This window comes from Lynx rufus, unplaced genomic scaffold, assembly GCF_022079265.1.
Source record: "Lynx rufus isolate CCGP_SWC_20201006 ecotype Redwood Valley unplaced genomic scaffold, mLynRuf1.p SCAF_14, whole genome shotgun sequence".
Classification (NCBI taxonomy): domain Eukaryota; kingdom Metazoa; phylum Chordata; class Mammalia; order Carnivora; family Felidae; genus Lynx; species Lynx rufus.
The window spans coordinates 38,311,705-38,326,584 of record NW_025814828.1 but is presented as its reverse complement, the minus strand read 5'-3'; the positions used below and the strand labels follow the sequence as shown (position 1 = coordinate 38,326,584).

The following is a 14,880-nucleotide window of genomic DNA, read 5'->3' as shown; positions in this document are numbered from 1 at the left end:
GCCCTGCACAAGCTCGCCCGGCTGATGCAGTCAAAGAGGGGATGCGATCCAGCCCACATTTTGCCGGCCCAAGCCACTTGGACCAGTGGGTGCTGCATTTCACCCGAAAGGAAGGACGCCATTTTGAAATTTACCTGCCAGGCGCGTGCCTCTTCTTGTAATTTACACAAAGGCATGGAATGTGCTGGCAGTGGCCTGTGATGTTTAATGGAAGGCTTTCAGTGTTTCACGGTTTAGTATGAGGAAGGCTGCTGGGGCATGTTTGTTATCTGAAGTCAGAGCGCCTGCGTTTGAATGTTGACTCAGTCCCTTGGTAGCTGTGAGACCTCGGGCATGTTACTGGGCCTCTCTGTGCTTCACTTTCTACATCTACCCACTTCATAGAGTTGTTGAGAGGATAAACAAATTCTTACATGTAAAACACTTAGAGTAGAAGCTGGCATACACTCAGTGCTCAAAATGTTGGCTGTTTTGTGGTATCTTTACCTGCGTCTCTGTGTTGAAAAGTTCAGCAATTAACAACTGAATTCCACCTACAAATACCATTTTCCTTTAATGAATTTATTTCACAAAGGGGATATTTTTCTCCTTAACCCAGACCTTTTGTGTGTGTGTGTGTGTGTGTGTGTGTGTGTGTGTGTATTTGTGTTAAATAGCTAAAAGGCATTCTCTTTAGAGACATTAAAGAATCTCACTTCTTTGATCCGAAGGTCACTTGGTTGTTTCCAGAATTTTCTCATAAAGCCTTTTCTTTGTCGGAAGTGACAGAGGTGTTGAAGGCTATTTTCATATTTTTGCCTTTCATCCCTCCTGGGGAAATGCTTGTATCTTTTACCAAGGTTATAAGGTTAGAGATGCTTTGAGGTACAGTGAATTTTTTTGTCAGTTTTGGTTAGCATGATACTTTTTTTGGTGGGGGAGTGCCTTTAAACTGAGAAAAAGTCCTCCCGTGGTATTGAAGTATTGATGTTTCATAATGTTTTCAAAACAATTAACTTTGCATTTTATTAATAAACATTTTTTAAATGTTTATGTCTTACTTATTTTGAAAGCGAGAGAGAGAGCGTGCACACGAGCAGGGGGGAGGGAGAGAGAGAGGGAGAGAGAGAATCCCAAGCAGGCTCCGCACTGTCAGCACAGAGCCCGATGGGGGGCTTGAACTCACGAACCGTGAGATCATGACCTGAGCCGAAATCAAGAGTCAGATGCTTAACCAACTAAGCCACCCAGGCGCCCCAATTAACATTGTGTTTTAAAACTCTGAAAAAGTTTTGTTAAGTGTCAGGTTTTGATACGAAGGACGTGAGCCAGATTGACAAAGCAAAGCATGGGGCAAGAGGTGATTGTGATTTTTCTCTTCCCTCTGCATCCTAACCCCTTCTCTGCTCCTAAAACGCCTTGAAGCACCCCTTCTGTTACCAGCACTGCGTATCTTACCATCTCCTCGCATCATCCAACTTCTGGGTTGTTTTTCCGTGACACATAAAAAACCTGGAAGCATTGAATGCTAATAATGCTGCACACCACTGATATTTAGATATTTAAAATCATTTGCACGCCTAATCCAAACCGAAGTATGCAAATGGTCGAGGCAGTCATCACTTTGGTGAAACCTTTTCCAAGTAAACTACCTAAGAAGAAAGACACAGTGTTTTTATAATTTCATGGAATTAGGCATCAGTCCATCATTGTGCTGTGCTATTCGTCATTCATCCAAGGAAGCCTCTTTGAGCCCAAACACCGTGGACTCTGCACCATCTGGAGTCTACAAATGAGATGATCTTATCAGGAGCCTGTGCAGGGCACAGAGGAGCTGCTGGTGAATATGCCAGCGATAATCCGTTTGTGAAATATTAATTGATACTGCGCATTAAGTTCTGGTTTAATTAACTTTTTAAAAGCACAAAGCAGGGTTGCCTGCCTGGGTGGCTCAGCCGATTAAGCGTCGGACTTCGGCTCGGGTCATGATCTCACGGTCCGTGGGTTCAAGCCCCGCGTCGGGCTCTGCGCTGACAGCTCGGAGCCTGGAGCCTGCTTTGGATTTTGTGTCTCCCTCTCTCTCTTCCCCTCCCTGGCTCATGCTCTCTCTTTCTCTCTCTCTCAAAAATAAACATTAAAAAAAATTAAAAAAAAAAGAAAAAAGAAGTACTCCCAGGGACTCCTCCCTGATGACTGGGGAAAGGACTGATAGTTTAGCCGATGGAAGAATTAATAAGCCAAGCAATGAACTCTACAGAGCTGTCCAGCCTACGACAGGACTCTTTCTCAAGAGTTCATGTCTCTGCCGATTTGGGGGAACTTGAAACGCATTTTGCCATAGAACAAAAATATGAGGGATGGTGCATTCTCTGGGAGGTCTGGGGATTTTAAAATGCAATACTAGGGGCAAAAAAGAAAAAAAAAAAAGCCCAAATCAGAAAGTAGCAGAAATATATTTGCCCTAAAACACCAGACAGTGTCATGGGCGCTGTTTAAACACGTAAGCAATCATTTCCTGACACGTTAAAAAACTACAGCAGTTTCTTTTTAAACAGAAAATAACAGGCACTGTCATAAAACACAGCATTTGTTTTATTCCGTGTGAGGCACTTTATAAGCAAAGCTCATCTGATCTTCACAGTGCTGAAAAAAAATTTTTTTTAAGAAAAAAATGGAGGTTTAAAGACATTCACTGACTTGCCGTTGATTACACAATCAGTAAACAGCAGCGTCAGAGTTCAGCCCCAAACCTGAACTCTTAACTACTATCCTTGAACCAAAGAGGAAAAATGAAAAATACAGTAACTGCATTACAGTGAGTCACATGAAATATCTTAAAGCATTCCGCTCTCCATCTAAATATAAGAATCTTAAAGTGCCAGTTTTTCTTATACATGGATATTTAACTTTTGTAACCCATTTAAGAGCGAGCTTATAATTGCTTTGTACTTTTAATTTTTTCAGCGTTTATTTATTTATTGAGAGAAAGACAGAGTGTGAGCTGGGGAGTGGCGGAGAGAGACACAGAATCCGAAGCAGGTTCCAGGCTCTGAGCTGTCAGCACAGAGCCTGACGCAGGGCTCAAACTCGCAGACCATGAGATCATGACCTGAGCCAAAGTGGGATGCTTAACCGACTGAGAGCCACCCAGGCGCCCCCTGGAGAGCTGCTTCCTAGTCTTAATCGCCTCCTGACCAGACTCCCAAATCCTCCGTTTCTTAAGTCTTCTGAAATTCCCTTCTCCTAAACCACAGTGACTTCTTTAAGCCACCCATATTCGGACCAATTATTTTCCAAATCCATTTTTGCCACTTGATGTCCGACAAGCAATTGAACACCCCCGCACTCCCCCCACGGTGAATATTAAGCAAATTGTGAGGTATTTCCAACCACATACCCTCGTATTGCCCTGTTTACAGATATTTTTTGTAAGTTTCTGGGTATGACTTTTTAAGGCACACAAGCACAGAGAACTGTCTATTGAATGGTTTGATAAGACCCTGGCTTGTTTTAATAACTGTTCGTGGTTAGCATCAGATACTGTTGGGTAACTGCACAGACCAAAAGACAGTGCCTTTTGTGGAACAGAAAATGCTAGCATGTGTGAGCGATGTTGTATTTCATTCTGAACCCTTTTGTTTAAGCCCGGGCGTGCTCAGCGGGTCTGTCTGAATTCCCTGATAACAGCGGTTACTATGGCTGCGTGTTATTTCCTATTTCATTTGCTGAACTGATGCTTGATAAGAGAAATGGCATTGAATCGTGTGCAATTTTGAAATTGCGTTCTATCTAAATAGAAATGTTTTCTCCTTTTTTTTTTCCTCATGGAGGTCGAATTAGCACTGGGGTTAAAAATCCAAGCCTTATATTTCTAAATGAGGGTGTGCAATCCCGTATGCACTGCGTGGGTGGTTGGGGACTTTGGGACCCTAACTCTGCCACCAGCTGAAAGCCTCCTGCCTCCAAGGACAGGGCATGGAAGACAGATTAACTCCAATAATGAAATGTCAGATCAGATCAGCCTTTTTTTCTAAAAAAAAAAAAAAAAAAATGGGTTTCCTCTTTTAGGGTAGCTGATAGACAATGAACAGAGCCCCGACTTTTCTTTACGGCTTTTACGGGTGGGCTCATATTTTATGTTTTATGGATTCTTATCGGACCACAAGATACAAGTGTGTTTTAAAAATGTGTTGATCCAAATAAAGTAAAAAATATCTTTTGAAATGTAATTTCCCCCCGGCGCAGAAATGGGAAGATGCCATCTCTGGAGACGATGGCCGGGAGGCTCCGTGGAAAACAGTGCGTGTGGTTATGAATCCTGACCCAGGAGTGAAACTGCCTGGCTTGGCTTTGCTGGCTCGACGTGAGACCTTGTGTGTTTCAGTGTCCTCGGCCATAAAATGGAAAGATCAACAGTGCCTTTTCTCAATGGGTTTTTGTGAGAATTCACTGAATTAATATATAAAAACACTTAGAACAGGGTCTCAAGTGGTAGGGAGTATGATATGAGTATTAGCTCTTTTTATAGGAATCTTTCTCTCTCTCTCTCTCTCTCTCTTTTACTTTGCACCCAGTGGGGTCTAAAAATCCCAGAACTATTATTTTTGAAAGACAAGATAGAAGCCAGTTTCATTTCTCTGTAATGCACAGCGTCTTGGCATTTCCTCGATTTTGTTTGTTCTCACAAAGCAAATGATTAAGGTAATTAGAACTGAGGAAATTCAGTCATCATGGTAAGGGCTCCAGAGCTCTCCTGTCTGCGAAAGATCTTACTGAGCTATGTAAGGTGGTTTTAAAGATGCACGATTTTAAGGTCTCCGAGGTCAAAAACTACACCTAGGGAGGCCTGGGTGGCTCAGTCGGTTGCGTGTCCGACTCTTGATTTTGGCTCAGGTCATGATCCCGGGGTCATGGGATCGAGCCCCTCAGAGGGGCTGCTTCGGATTCTCTCTCTCTTCCTCTGCCCCTCTCCGCCACTTGCTGTCTGTCTGTCTGTCTCTCTCTTTCTAAAATTAAAATTAAAAGAAAAAAAAAGAAATAAGTCAACGGCTACATTTGGTCTGGTGTTGACTGGGGCTTGTGCATTTAAGTGTGGCCTTGTGTTTCCGTTTGTACTGTCAGATAGACATTTTGATACAGTGACCGAGGATGTTTTTAAGATTTGAGACATTTACCAAAAACGAAATCCCTTTTGTTCTTGCTAGAAAAGACCAGTTGGTTTCCCATTCTTGGAATCTGGGCCTCTGTTGAGAAACCCCAGCCACCTGTAAGGTGCACGTAACGGTAGGCCATGTGTGTGAGCCATCGTGGGCTTTTCTCATCGACGTTAACATGAGGCGCTTACCCGGAATCCCTGTGAGGTCTTTGATGGTGATTGTATTTTCTCCCAGGTATGGCGGCAGCCAAGCTTCTGCATGACTCTGGCCTGAATGTGGTTGTTCTGGAAGCCCGGGACCGAGTAGGAGGCAGGACTTACACCATCAGGGTAAGTAAGACATTAAGGATGGGATGGAGAAATGTAGGACGGAAGCGGAGTTACTGTGTCTTTTTTTTTTCCTTTCTAGAAGTCTTGAATTTCATTTGACTCTTACTAAAAGAAACATTCTCCACAGCCTCTCAATTTGCTACCTTTTCCACATGTGCTTCTGTCTCTTTTCTTACCTCACGATGCCCCATAAATTATTGCACCAATAAGGAGGTGTTTAGAATACATCAGTAAATAAACTAAAGATTCCCGCCTTTGTGAAAGTTATGTTATCTTCGGGGACAGGGGGAGCTAGACAACAAAAGAAAACAAGAAACACCTTCTATGGTGTCCTGGCTGATAGGTATCTGGTTATGCCTGGACATGTTCAGACATAGGGAGCTTTTGTGGTTACTTCTTCAGAGATTGGTCCTTCATCATTGGAAACCAAGCTGATTTGTAACCATATGGAAAACTTGTTTATGAACATAGGAGAGCAATTTCAGAGGTTCACATTATGGCCAAAATATTCCCTGATGCTATCTTTCAAATGTCTGGATTAACCACAGAAGTGATCATTTCCTTTCTTCGTTTTTCTCTAGCATTAAGTGGCTCAAAATTAGCCTGGAGTACCAAGTAAAGAGAAATGCATCAACGATTCATAGCTTACAAATTCAAGGCACTAGAAAACAAACCATGAGGTGGTATATATTGTGAGTGATGGCATTCAGAAGTCTCCTGCCTATTTAAAATTCAATCCAGGGGCACCTGGGTGGCTCAGTTGGTTAAGCATCCGACTTCGACTCAGGTCATAATCTCACGGCTCATGAGTTTGAGCCCCATGTCGGGCTCTGTGCTGCCAGCCCAGAGCCTGGAACCTGCTTTGGATTCTTTGTCTCTCTCTTTCTCTCTCTCTCTCCCTCTCTCTCTCTCTCTCTCTCTGCCCTTCCCCCACTCACACTCTGTCTCTCTCTCCCTCAAGAATAAATAAACCTTAAAAAAAAAAAAGTAAAGTTCAATCCAGTTTGCTTTAAATTGCAGAATGGTTTAAGGACAGGTAAGTCACATGAATGAAGTACAGTTGAAAATAGAATCCCATTTTCCATGGATACACCTCAAGGTCTGTGAAATACCCGTTTGTTGATTTCAGAGCTCTCTCTCTTTTTTTTTTTAATCTAGGAAGAACATTTCCGCAAATATTTATTTCTGGTTTTTTTCCCTGGGAAAACAGAACCAAGAGGTTAAATACGTGGACCTCGGAGGATCTTATGTTGGGCCAACTCAGAATCGAATCTTAAGATTAGCCAAGGAGCTGGGATTGGAGACCTACAAAGTGAATGAAGTGGAACATCTCATCCACCATGTAAAGGTAGGCCTGGGCCAGCCTTTGAAAGGTTTGAAGACTTCTCTATGGGTCTTTCCATATATGAATTCCAGATCCTTCACTCAGAGAATCTACTGTAGTCCTCAATGATGTATGTGTACTTTATAAGTGTATTTTAACCATTGTGAAAATGTTTTCGCTGCCACCAAAGTAGAATTAAGATGAGAATTCTAACCTATTTGGGAAGGTTGTTGACAAAGCGGCATTGCCCATTTGGCAAAAAGTTTCACAAAACCAAGAGAGAAAAAAATGCAGTCGATTTATTAAGTGCCTCTATTTAAATATCTGGGTTCTTTCATGTGATACAAAAACCTGAGTACAGTTTTATAAAGGCTGCCCTAGACTTCATGTTGTAAAGAGTATTTGTAGTATGCCTAACGTAATATTTTGAAATTTGTCATTGTATTCTACATATCATTAAAGGTTACTCTTCTTTGGAGATTTACATAAAAGTGGCTCAAGTCCCAAATTCCATCTATTGTGGGGAACCTCCATCGATCTCCCCAAAATTTCTGTGAGTTGACTGGGTCTCCCATTCCCATGATCATTTGTGGCTCATGGTTCTTGCTTCCATGATGCCTCTGCTCATTCACATCTTATGGCCTGTGACTCTTTCTCTTCCCTTCACTTTATGCCAGCCTGTGTTCAAATTCACCTCTTCATCTTGATTTTCTTCAGACCACCCCAAGCATTTGTGTGCGACACGCTTGACTGAAGTTTTGAGCTCTGGGGCTGGGAGGTTTAATTGCAGAAACAAACAGCTAAGAATCAAATATTGGACATTCTTACTCTAATAAGCTATTAGACCAGTGAGCCCCTGAGGATTTCTTACCGGCCACACTTCTCTGTGCATCCAAGTCACCCACCATGGTGATGTCTCCAGACTCCTCTCATATCTCCCTGATCCTTGTTTTCCCGGCATCATTGTCTTCGTCCAAAAAGTCACTGTTGTTCTCTGACCAACAGAGTCACCTGTTCTGGGCCCCATCCTGGAGTCCCATAGAAGAACTGTTAGAGGTTTTGAACTTCAGCTTTTCCTCTCTTCCATACTTGCCTTTGTAGGTGGAAGTGAGAATACAGAGACATACTCCTCCGTGGTAGAAATCTTCCCTTTAGAAGACAGAAGAAACTAGCGGCAGGAAGTTTTGATTTATATTCACAATGTTGACACCCTGATATTCTTTGTGAGTGATAATATCAAGAAGGACAAATAACAGACTGTACGTTATGAGTCATTTAATAAAAGAGGAAATAAACATCTACATGCAAGTAAAAGATTTCCTTAATTTTTACATAAATGTTTGGTTGACCTTCAGATTTTGTTTTATAAGCCTTTTCGCCTTGCTTTCCATCTGTGTCTAGCGGAAGAAGGGACACATGAATTAGAAATGAAAATGTAGCATGGTGATAGTGCAATTTGTTGAGCATCAATCCACAAGCTTAGCAAAGATCTTTCATTGGGTTCCTTGCTTTTATTTTTATTTTTTTTAAATGTTTTTTATTTTTGAGACAGAGAGAGAGCATGAGCAGGGGAGGGGCAGAGAGAGAGGGAAACACAGAATCCGAAGCAGGCTCCAGGCTCTGAGCTGTGAGCACAGAGCCCGATGAGGGGCTCGAACTCACGGACTGTGAGATCATGACCCGAGCCAAAGTCAGGCGCTCAACTGACTGAGCCGCCCAGGCGCCCCGGGTTCCTTGCTTTTAAATGCAGGTCATGCTGACTGATTTCTTTGACTTCCCAGAACACTAGGATCTCTTTTAGGTTTTTCCAGACAAAGGAAACGATGTTACAGTGAAATAATTTTTCAGGGCTATGGCCAGACGTGCTGCTTTCTTAGACGATTTCAAAAATTTTTTTTTTCAACATTTATTTATTTTTGGGACAGAGAGAGACAGAGCATGAACGGGGGAGGGGCAGAGAGAGAGGGAGACACAGAATCCGAAACAGGCTCCAGGCTCTGAGCCATCAGCCCAGAGCCCAACGCGGGGCTCGAACTCACGGACCGCGAGATCGTGACCTGGCTGAAGTCGGACGCTTAACCGACTGCGCCACCCAGGCGCCCCTCTTAGACGATTTCAAATAATCTATGTGCAGCTAAGAAAAAAATACAAATAATCAGTATCCCTGACTCGATACAGGGTAAATACATATGCCGACAGTGCCCCTTATGAAATTTCAAATAAATGCCATTGCGTTTTAATTATCACAAAAGTACAAATATAATTAGAAAAGGTGGGTAAAGGAAAACAACTTGAAAACCCTTCCATGATCCTATCTAGAGAAAATCATGCTAAGTATTCTTTGGTTCATAGATTTTCATATTCCTGTATTGCTATTTTCTGACCTCTACTGGAAGAAATGAGAAATATCAGTACACTTAAAAATATTGCATACATATGCATATATGTATATATATTTGACATACTGACTTACTCTAATTAATTCTCACTGCCAGGACAATTGAAACGCTAATGAGGCTACATGAAGGTCTTTTTCAGTGTTGATAGAGGTGCTAATTTGACCTCCTGTGGTCATATCCAGTGAGGACCTGCATTATAATAAATGATAAAGACCTGATACCTAAGAAGTCCTCCCAAAACTAAATATTTGTCCTCCACCATCACCACCTCCATGTCCCTGCTAGCATGTCATTTTTTTTTTTTTTTGCTTAATGTTTATATTTATTTTTAAGACAGAGAGAGACAGAGCATGAGCAGGGGAGGGACAGAGACAGAGTGGGAGACACAGAATCCGAAACAGGCTCCAGGCTCTGAGCTGTCAGCACAGAGCCCCACGCGGGGCTCGAACTCATCAACCGCGAGATCATGACCTGAGCCGAAGTCGGATGCTCAATCGACTGGGCCACCCAAGCGCCCCTCATTTTTCTTATTTTTAACCTGTGAAAGCATTTTGGATGGCTACATCCATTTCTGGAATCACTGATAACAACTCTAGTGTTCTGTCTCCTACTACATGCCAAAGAATATCGTTCAGAAATTTGTCTCCTCTGTCCTGGTAGGCAGTACTGTAGGCGTTTGGATGCTACTCTCTCTTGCCTATTTCAATAACTACTGTTCCCGAGTGCAAAGTATGGTTCACGCATATATATAGTACATTTGTGCCTTGTTTCATCAGCGGACCCTAGTGTGTTTCTTAACCCAAAGCCTGAGAGTATTAAGTATGCTACTTACCATATTGTCAGATCCTGCTATTCAAATACGCCTGCTCGAGGAATCTGCTTTTCAGATTTTTTTTACATGAACGTTAATGGAAGACAGTTTTATGGGCAGCTTTAATACCATTCGGCTAAGGAATTTGACTGTGTTGCAACCAGCAGTTTCAAATTGAAACTGGCGAGGGACACCTGAGTGGCTCAGTCAGTTGAGGGTCTGCCTCTTGATTTCGGCTCAGATCATGATCCCAGGATCGTGGGATCAAACCTTGAGTCGGACTTCGAACTAAGCATGGAACCTGCTTAAGATTCTCTCTCTCTCCCTCTCCCCACTCACGCACTCTCTTTCTCAAAAACAAACAATCAATGAAACAAACAAACATAAAGAAACTGGTGAAATGGAGCTACTCATAAAAGCAGGAGGGTCCAGGGACACCTGGGTGGCTCAGTCGGTTAAGTGTCCAACTCTTGATACTGGCACGGGTCATGATCTCATGGTTCATGAGTTAGAGCCCCGCATCAGGCTCTGCGCTGGCAGCATGGAGCCTGATTGGGATTCTCTCTCTCTCCCTCGCTCTCTTCCCCTCCCCCACTTGCATTTTCTCTCTCTCTCTCTATCTCTTTCTTTCTCTCTGTCCTCTCTCAAAATAAATAAATTAACTTAAAAAAAAAAAAAGCAGGAGGGTCCAGCATCTCCCAATGGGCTAGCTCTCCAAAGGAAGGGTGTCTTTCTCAAGAAATGATGACTCCCAGTATCACCAGTTCCCTGGCATCTGTGGAAGAAATAGTCTGCTGATAGATGGGGTATGTTCATGCCATGCCCCATAACCAGCATCCACACGCTCTTGGTTTGCTGTGATATGCAGCCTCTGTCCTGTCTCCTCCTATCTGTCAGAAATGTTTATTACTACTGAGCGGCATTCACTTTTAGTACTACAATAGATCTGTCTTACGTGGCTAAAATGTGGTTTTCTAAAGCCTTGCTCGTGAATAAAAGATGTGATCTCAAGCTATGTTGGGATTTAATTATCAGTGGGAAAAGCGATCACTTCAGCTCATGTCTTTATAATTTAGAAGGTGTTTTCCTCACTTCCAAAATCTGTAACGTGGCGGTTAGTCCTTAACAGTACTGAAATTTTTAATCTGTTTTGCATGCTAATTTCATTTTTTAAATATTTTTTAGTGTTTATTTTTGAGAGACAGAGAGAGAGAGAGAGAGCACAAGCAGGGGAGGGGCAGAGAGAGAGAGAGGGAGACACAGAATCTGAAGCAGGCTCCAGGATCTGACCTGTCAGCACAGAGCCCAACGCGGGGCTTGAACTCACGAACCGTGAGATCATGACCCGAGCTGAAGTCGGACGCTTAACCTTAGACTGAGCCACCCAGGCACCCCTGGTCATGCTAATGTCTGCTAGTATAGTTTAGAAGGCAGCTGTTTAGATACCTTGAAAGCGACTTGTAAAACTTGTTCCCTTTTGGGGACTATCTCATAATTTAAAAAAAAAGACAAAAAATAAAAACTTAAGAAGGATCTTCACGATATTTTGATTTATACCCCTTTCTCTCATTGTGTGTGTGTGTGTGTGTGTTTGCGTGCGTGCGTGTGTGGTGGTCTCTTTCATCTTTTTGTTCTCTTGGGCTCGTCTCTTAAAGAAAGTGGAGAAAAGTCTCGTACAATTTAGGCTGTCGGCAAATACAGTTTCTCTGTTTCAGAATCTTCTGTAAGTCTGAACTTTGGAACCAGAGTCTAGTCAAACATGAAACTGCTTTAGCCCAACTCCACACTGAAAATCCTTTCCAAACCTCAGCCATCTGGAGAAACTGAGGTGGGGGGGGGGGAAGATCCTCTGGTCTTAGTCTGCTTCCCAGCAGGCAGAAGCCAAGCTCATTGTTAACGTCCCTTGTGTGTATGTCTGGGGTCAGCCTCAGTGCTCGAGGCCTGCGAATGAGACCCCTCTCAAATATATTGCACCATTTGGCTCAGCACCTGTTTATTGGGAACCCGGAAACCCACTGGAAAATACCACACGCAAGAAGCACATAAAAGACAGAGAACAGAGACTGGATCTCTATCAACAAGACCTGTTATGTGAATTTCTCCAAAGAGATCACAGGTGCTGAAATGCCTATCCGTTTTGAGGAACAGCAACGGAAGGAGAGCCCAGGGGCCCCTGGGTGGCTCAGTCGGTTAAGCTTCTGACTCTTGATATTGGCTCAGGTCATGATCTCACCGTTCATGGGATCGAGACCCATGCCGGGCTCTGCACTGACAGCGCAGAGCCTGCTTGGGATTCTCTGTCTTCTCTCTCTGCCCCTCCCCCACTCCTCCCTCCCTCCCTCTCTTCTCTCTCTCACTCAAAATAAATAACTCAACTTTAAAAAAAGAATGAGGGGCGCCTGGGTGGCTCAGTCGGTTGAGCGTCCGACTTCGGCTCAGGTCATGATCTCACAGTCCGTGAGTTTGAGCCCTGCGTCGGGCTCTGTGCTGACAGCCCGGAGCCTGGAGCCTGCTTTGGATTCTGTGTGTGTGTGTCTCTCTCTCTGCCCCTCGCCCACTGATTCTCTCTCTCTCTCTCTCTGTCTCTCTGTCAAAAATAAATAAACATTGAAAAAAAAATTTTAATAAATAGAAAGAATGAGAGCCCAAATACTGAGAAATAAAATTTTCAAATTAACATTGCATTTGGCAAACAGAAACTATCCTGTCGTGCAGGACCTCAGCATCTCTCAGAAATCAGCAAATCAGAAGTGTTGGGTCTTCTTCAGGCTCTTAATATTCCCTTCTCCACACCTTTATCTCCAGTCCTATTAATCCAGGGAAGCCTGGAACAAAGTCCAAAGTGCACTCGATTCTCTTATGATGACAGAAGCCCCCGGGAACAGGTTAGACAAACTCTTGTATTTCACACAGGAACAGCTGCCCATTTCACATGAACTTCACACATGCCACACAGAGCTCACTGGCTCCGAGAGTCTGCCCTAGCCGAGATGGGCTTTGGGAACCTTCTTTTCCCCTCCTACCTATATGCCAAGACATTTCTTTTTTTACTGGAGACAAATATCTCTTAATCATCGTGGGAGATTTTTTTTTCAATGTGGAGAATAGTCATTTCCTCTTCAGCAAGTGGAACCCATTTGTCTAGTGATCATTCTGAAGCTTATTTTAAGTTGTTCAAGAAACCATAATGCTCATTTGTGTTATTTAGAAAATACGGTGGGGGCGCCCGGGTGGCTCAGTCAGTTAAGCTTCCGACTTCAGCTCAGGTGAGGATCTTGTGGTTCACGAGTTTGAGCCCCGCATCGGGCACTGTGCTGACAGCTCAGATCCTGGAGCCTGCTTTGGATTTTGTGTCTCCCTCTCTCTCTGCCCCTCCCCTGCTCATACTCTGTCTCTCTCTAATAAATAAATAAAACATTAAAAAAAATTTTTAAATAAAAAAAAAGAAAATACAGCGGCTTTTTGGCATGTAATAATTCGCCGAAAATTATGCTTTCAATGGCTGCGTTTGGAGCACTATTTTGAGATAGGAGATGAATTTATTCTAGGGCCTCAAGGTTTCCATTTGGAACTGAATTTATGATAAAATCAGTAAGCGTATTCTCTACGTACAAACATATGCATATGCACATTTGGATAAACTTAAGAGGGGCTAGAGTTGTGGGTAGCACAGAGTTACTTTTAGATCTAACCTACTGAAGGTGGAGGGCAGAGAATGTATAGAATTCAGTTACAGTGGGGTGCCTGGGTGGCTCAGTCGCTTAAGCATCCAACTTCGGCTCAGGTCATGATTTCACGGTCGGTCTGTGAGTTCAAGCCCCGCGTCGGGCTCTGTGCCAACAGCTCAGAGCCCGGAGCCTGCTTCCGATTCTGTGTCTCCCTCCCTCTCTGCCCCTCTGCCATTCATGCTCTGTGTCTCTCTGTCTTAAAAATAAATAAACCTTGGGGCGCCTGGGTGGCGCAGTCAGTTAAGCGTCCGACTTCAGCCAGGTCACGATCTCGCGGTCCGTGAGTTCGAGCCCCGCGTCAGGCTCTGGGCTGATGGCTCAGAGCCTGGAGCCTGTTTCCGATTCTGTGTCTCCCTCTCTCTCTGCCCCTCCCCCGTTCATGCTCTGTCTCTCTCTGTCCCAAAAATAAATAAACGTTGAAAAAAAAATTTAAATAAATAAATAAATAAATAAATAAATAAACCTTTTAAAAAATTAAAAAAAAAATTCAGTTACGGTGGTGAAATTCACTAAGCTTAACTCTTGTGCCACATTTTACAGCCCCTGTACCGTGTCATCATGGGGTGTGGCCAAGTAGTCCAAGGAAGATGCAAGGAAAGGGTCGCATCTTGCCAAAGAACGGTGGCGAATAAGGGCAACCTTGTCACAGGTCAAAGAGCGTTAGCAGCCTGCACATACCTAGGTTATGACAGGACGTACAAAATGGCCTAAACTTGCCTTTCTCTGGCCTTTGCTGCAACCAGCAAATAATAACAATGGTAACACTACTGGGATATGGACGTCTGGCTCCTACCAAGTACGTTATTTTACACATGCCATCTAATTGGTGAGTCCCAAATAACCAGAAGTTATTGGTTGTGAACTCAAAGTTTTGGCCCTATTTCACAGGTAAGAACATAAAGGCTAAAGCGATTAATTGCATATGGCAGAAAGCGATGGGTTCAGAGCATGAACCAAGGTCTTGGGGTGCCAGAAATACACCATAAGGAGTTTGCCGTCCCCTGGATGAGAAGCTTTCCATGGTTTCCTTCTGAGCCCCAGCCCCTGGCTTGCCCGCCTGCCTTCCTTCCAAATGTACACTCTCGCATCTTAGAAAAATCCAATTCAACATTTTCCTTTCCTTAAAATTTTCTGCAGTTGACTACAGTTACTCC

General features: G+C 43.4%; 1 protein-coding gene across 1 annotated transcript in view; it reads left to right on the top strand.

Moving 5' to 3' along the window:
* MAOB (monoamine oxidase B) overlaps positions 1–14,880 on the top strand; it is a 116,230-nt gene that overhangs the window by 37,701 nt on the left and 63,649 nt on the right. The window contains exons 2-3 of the mRNA XM_047076102.1: positions 5,370–5,464; positions 6,675–6,812. Of these exons, the coding sequence (XP_046932058.1) occupies positions 5,370–5,464; positions 6,675–6,812 (233 nt within the window). The remainder of the gene's footprint in view (positions 1–5,369; positions 5,465–6,674; positions 6,813–14,880) is intronic.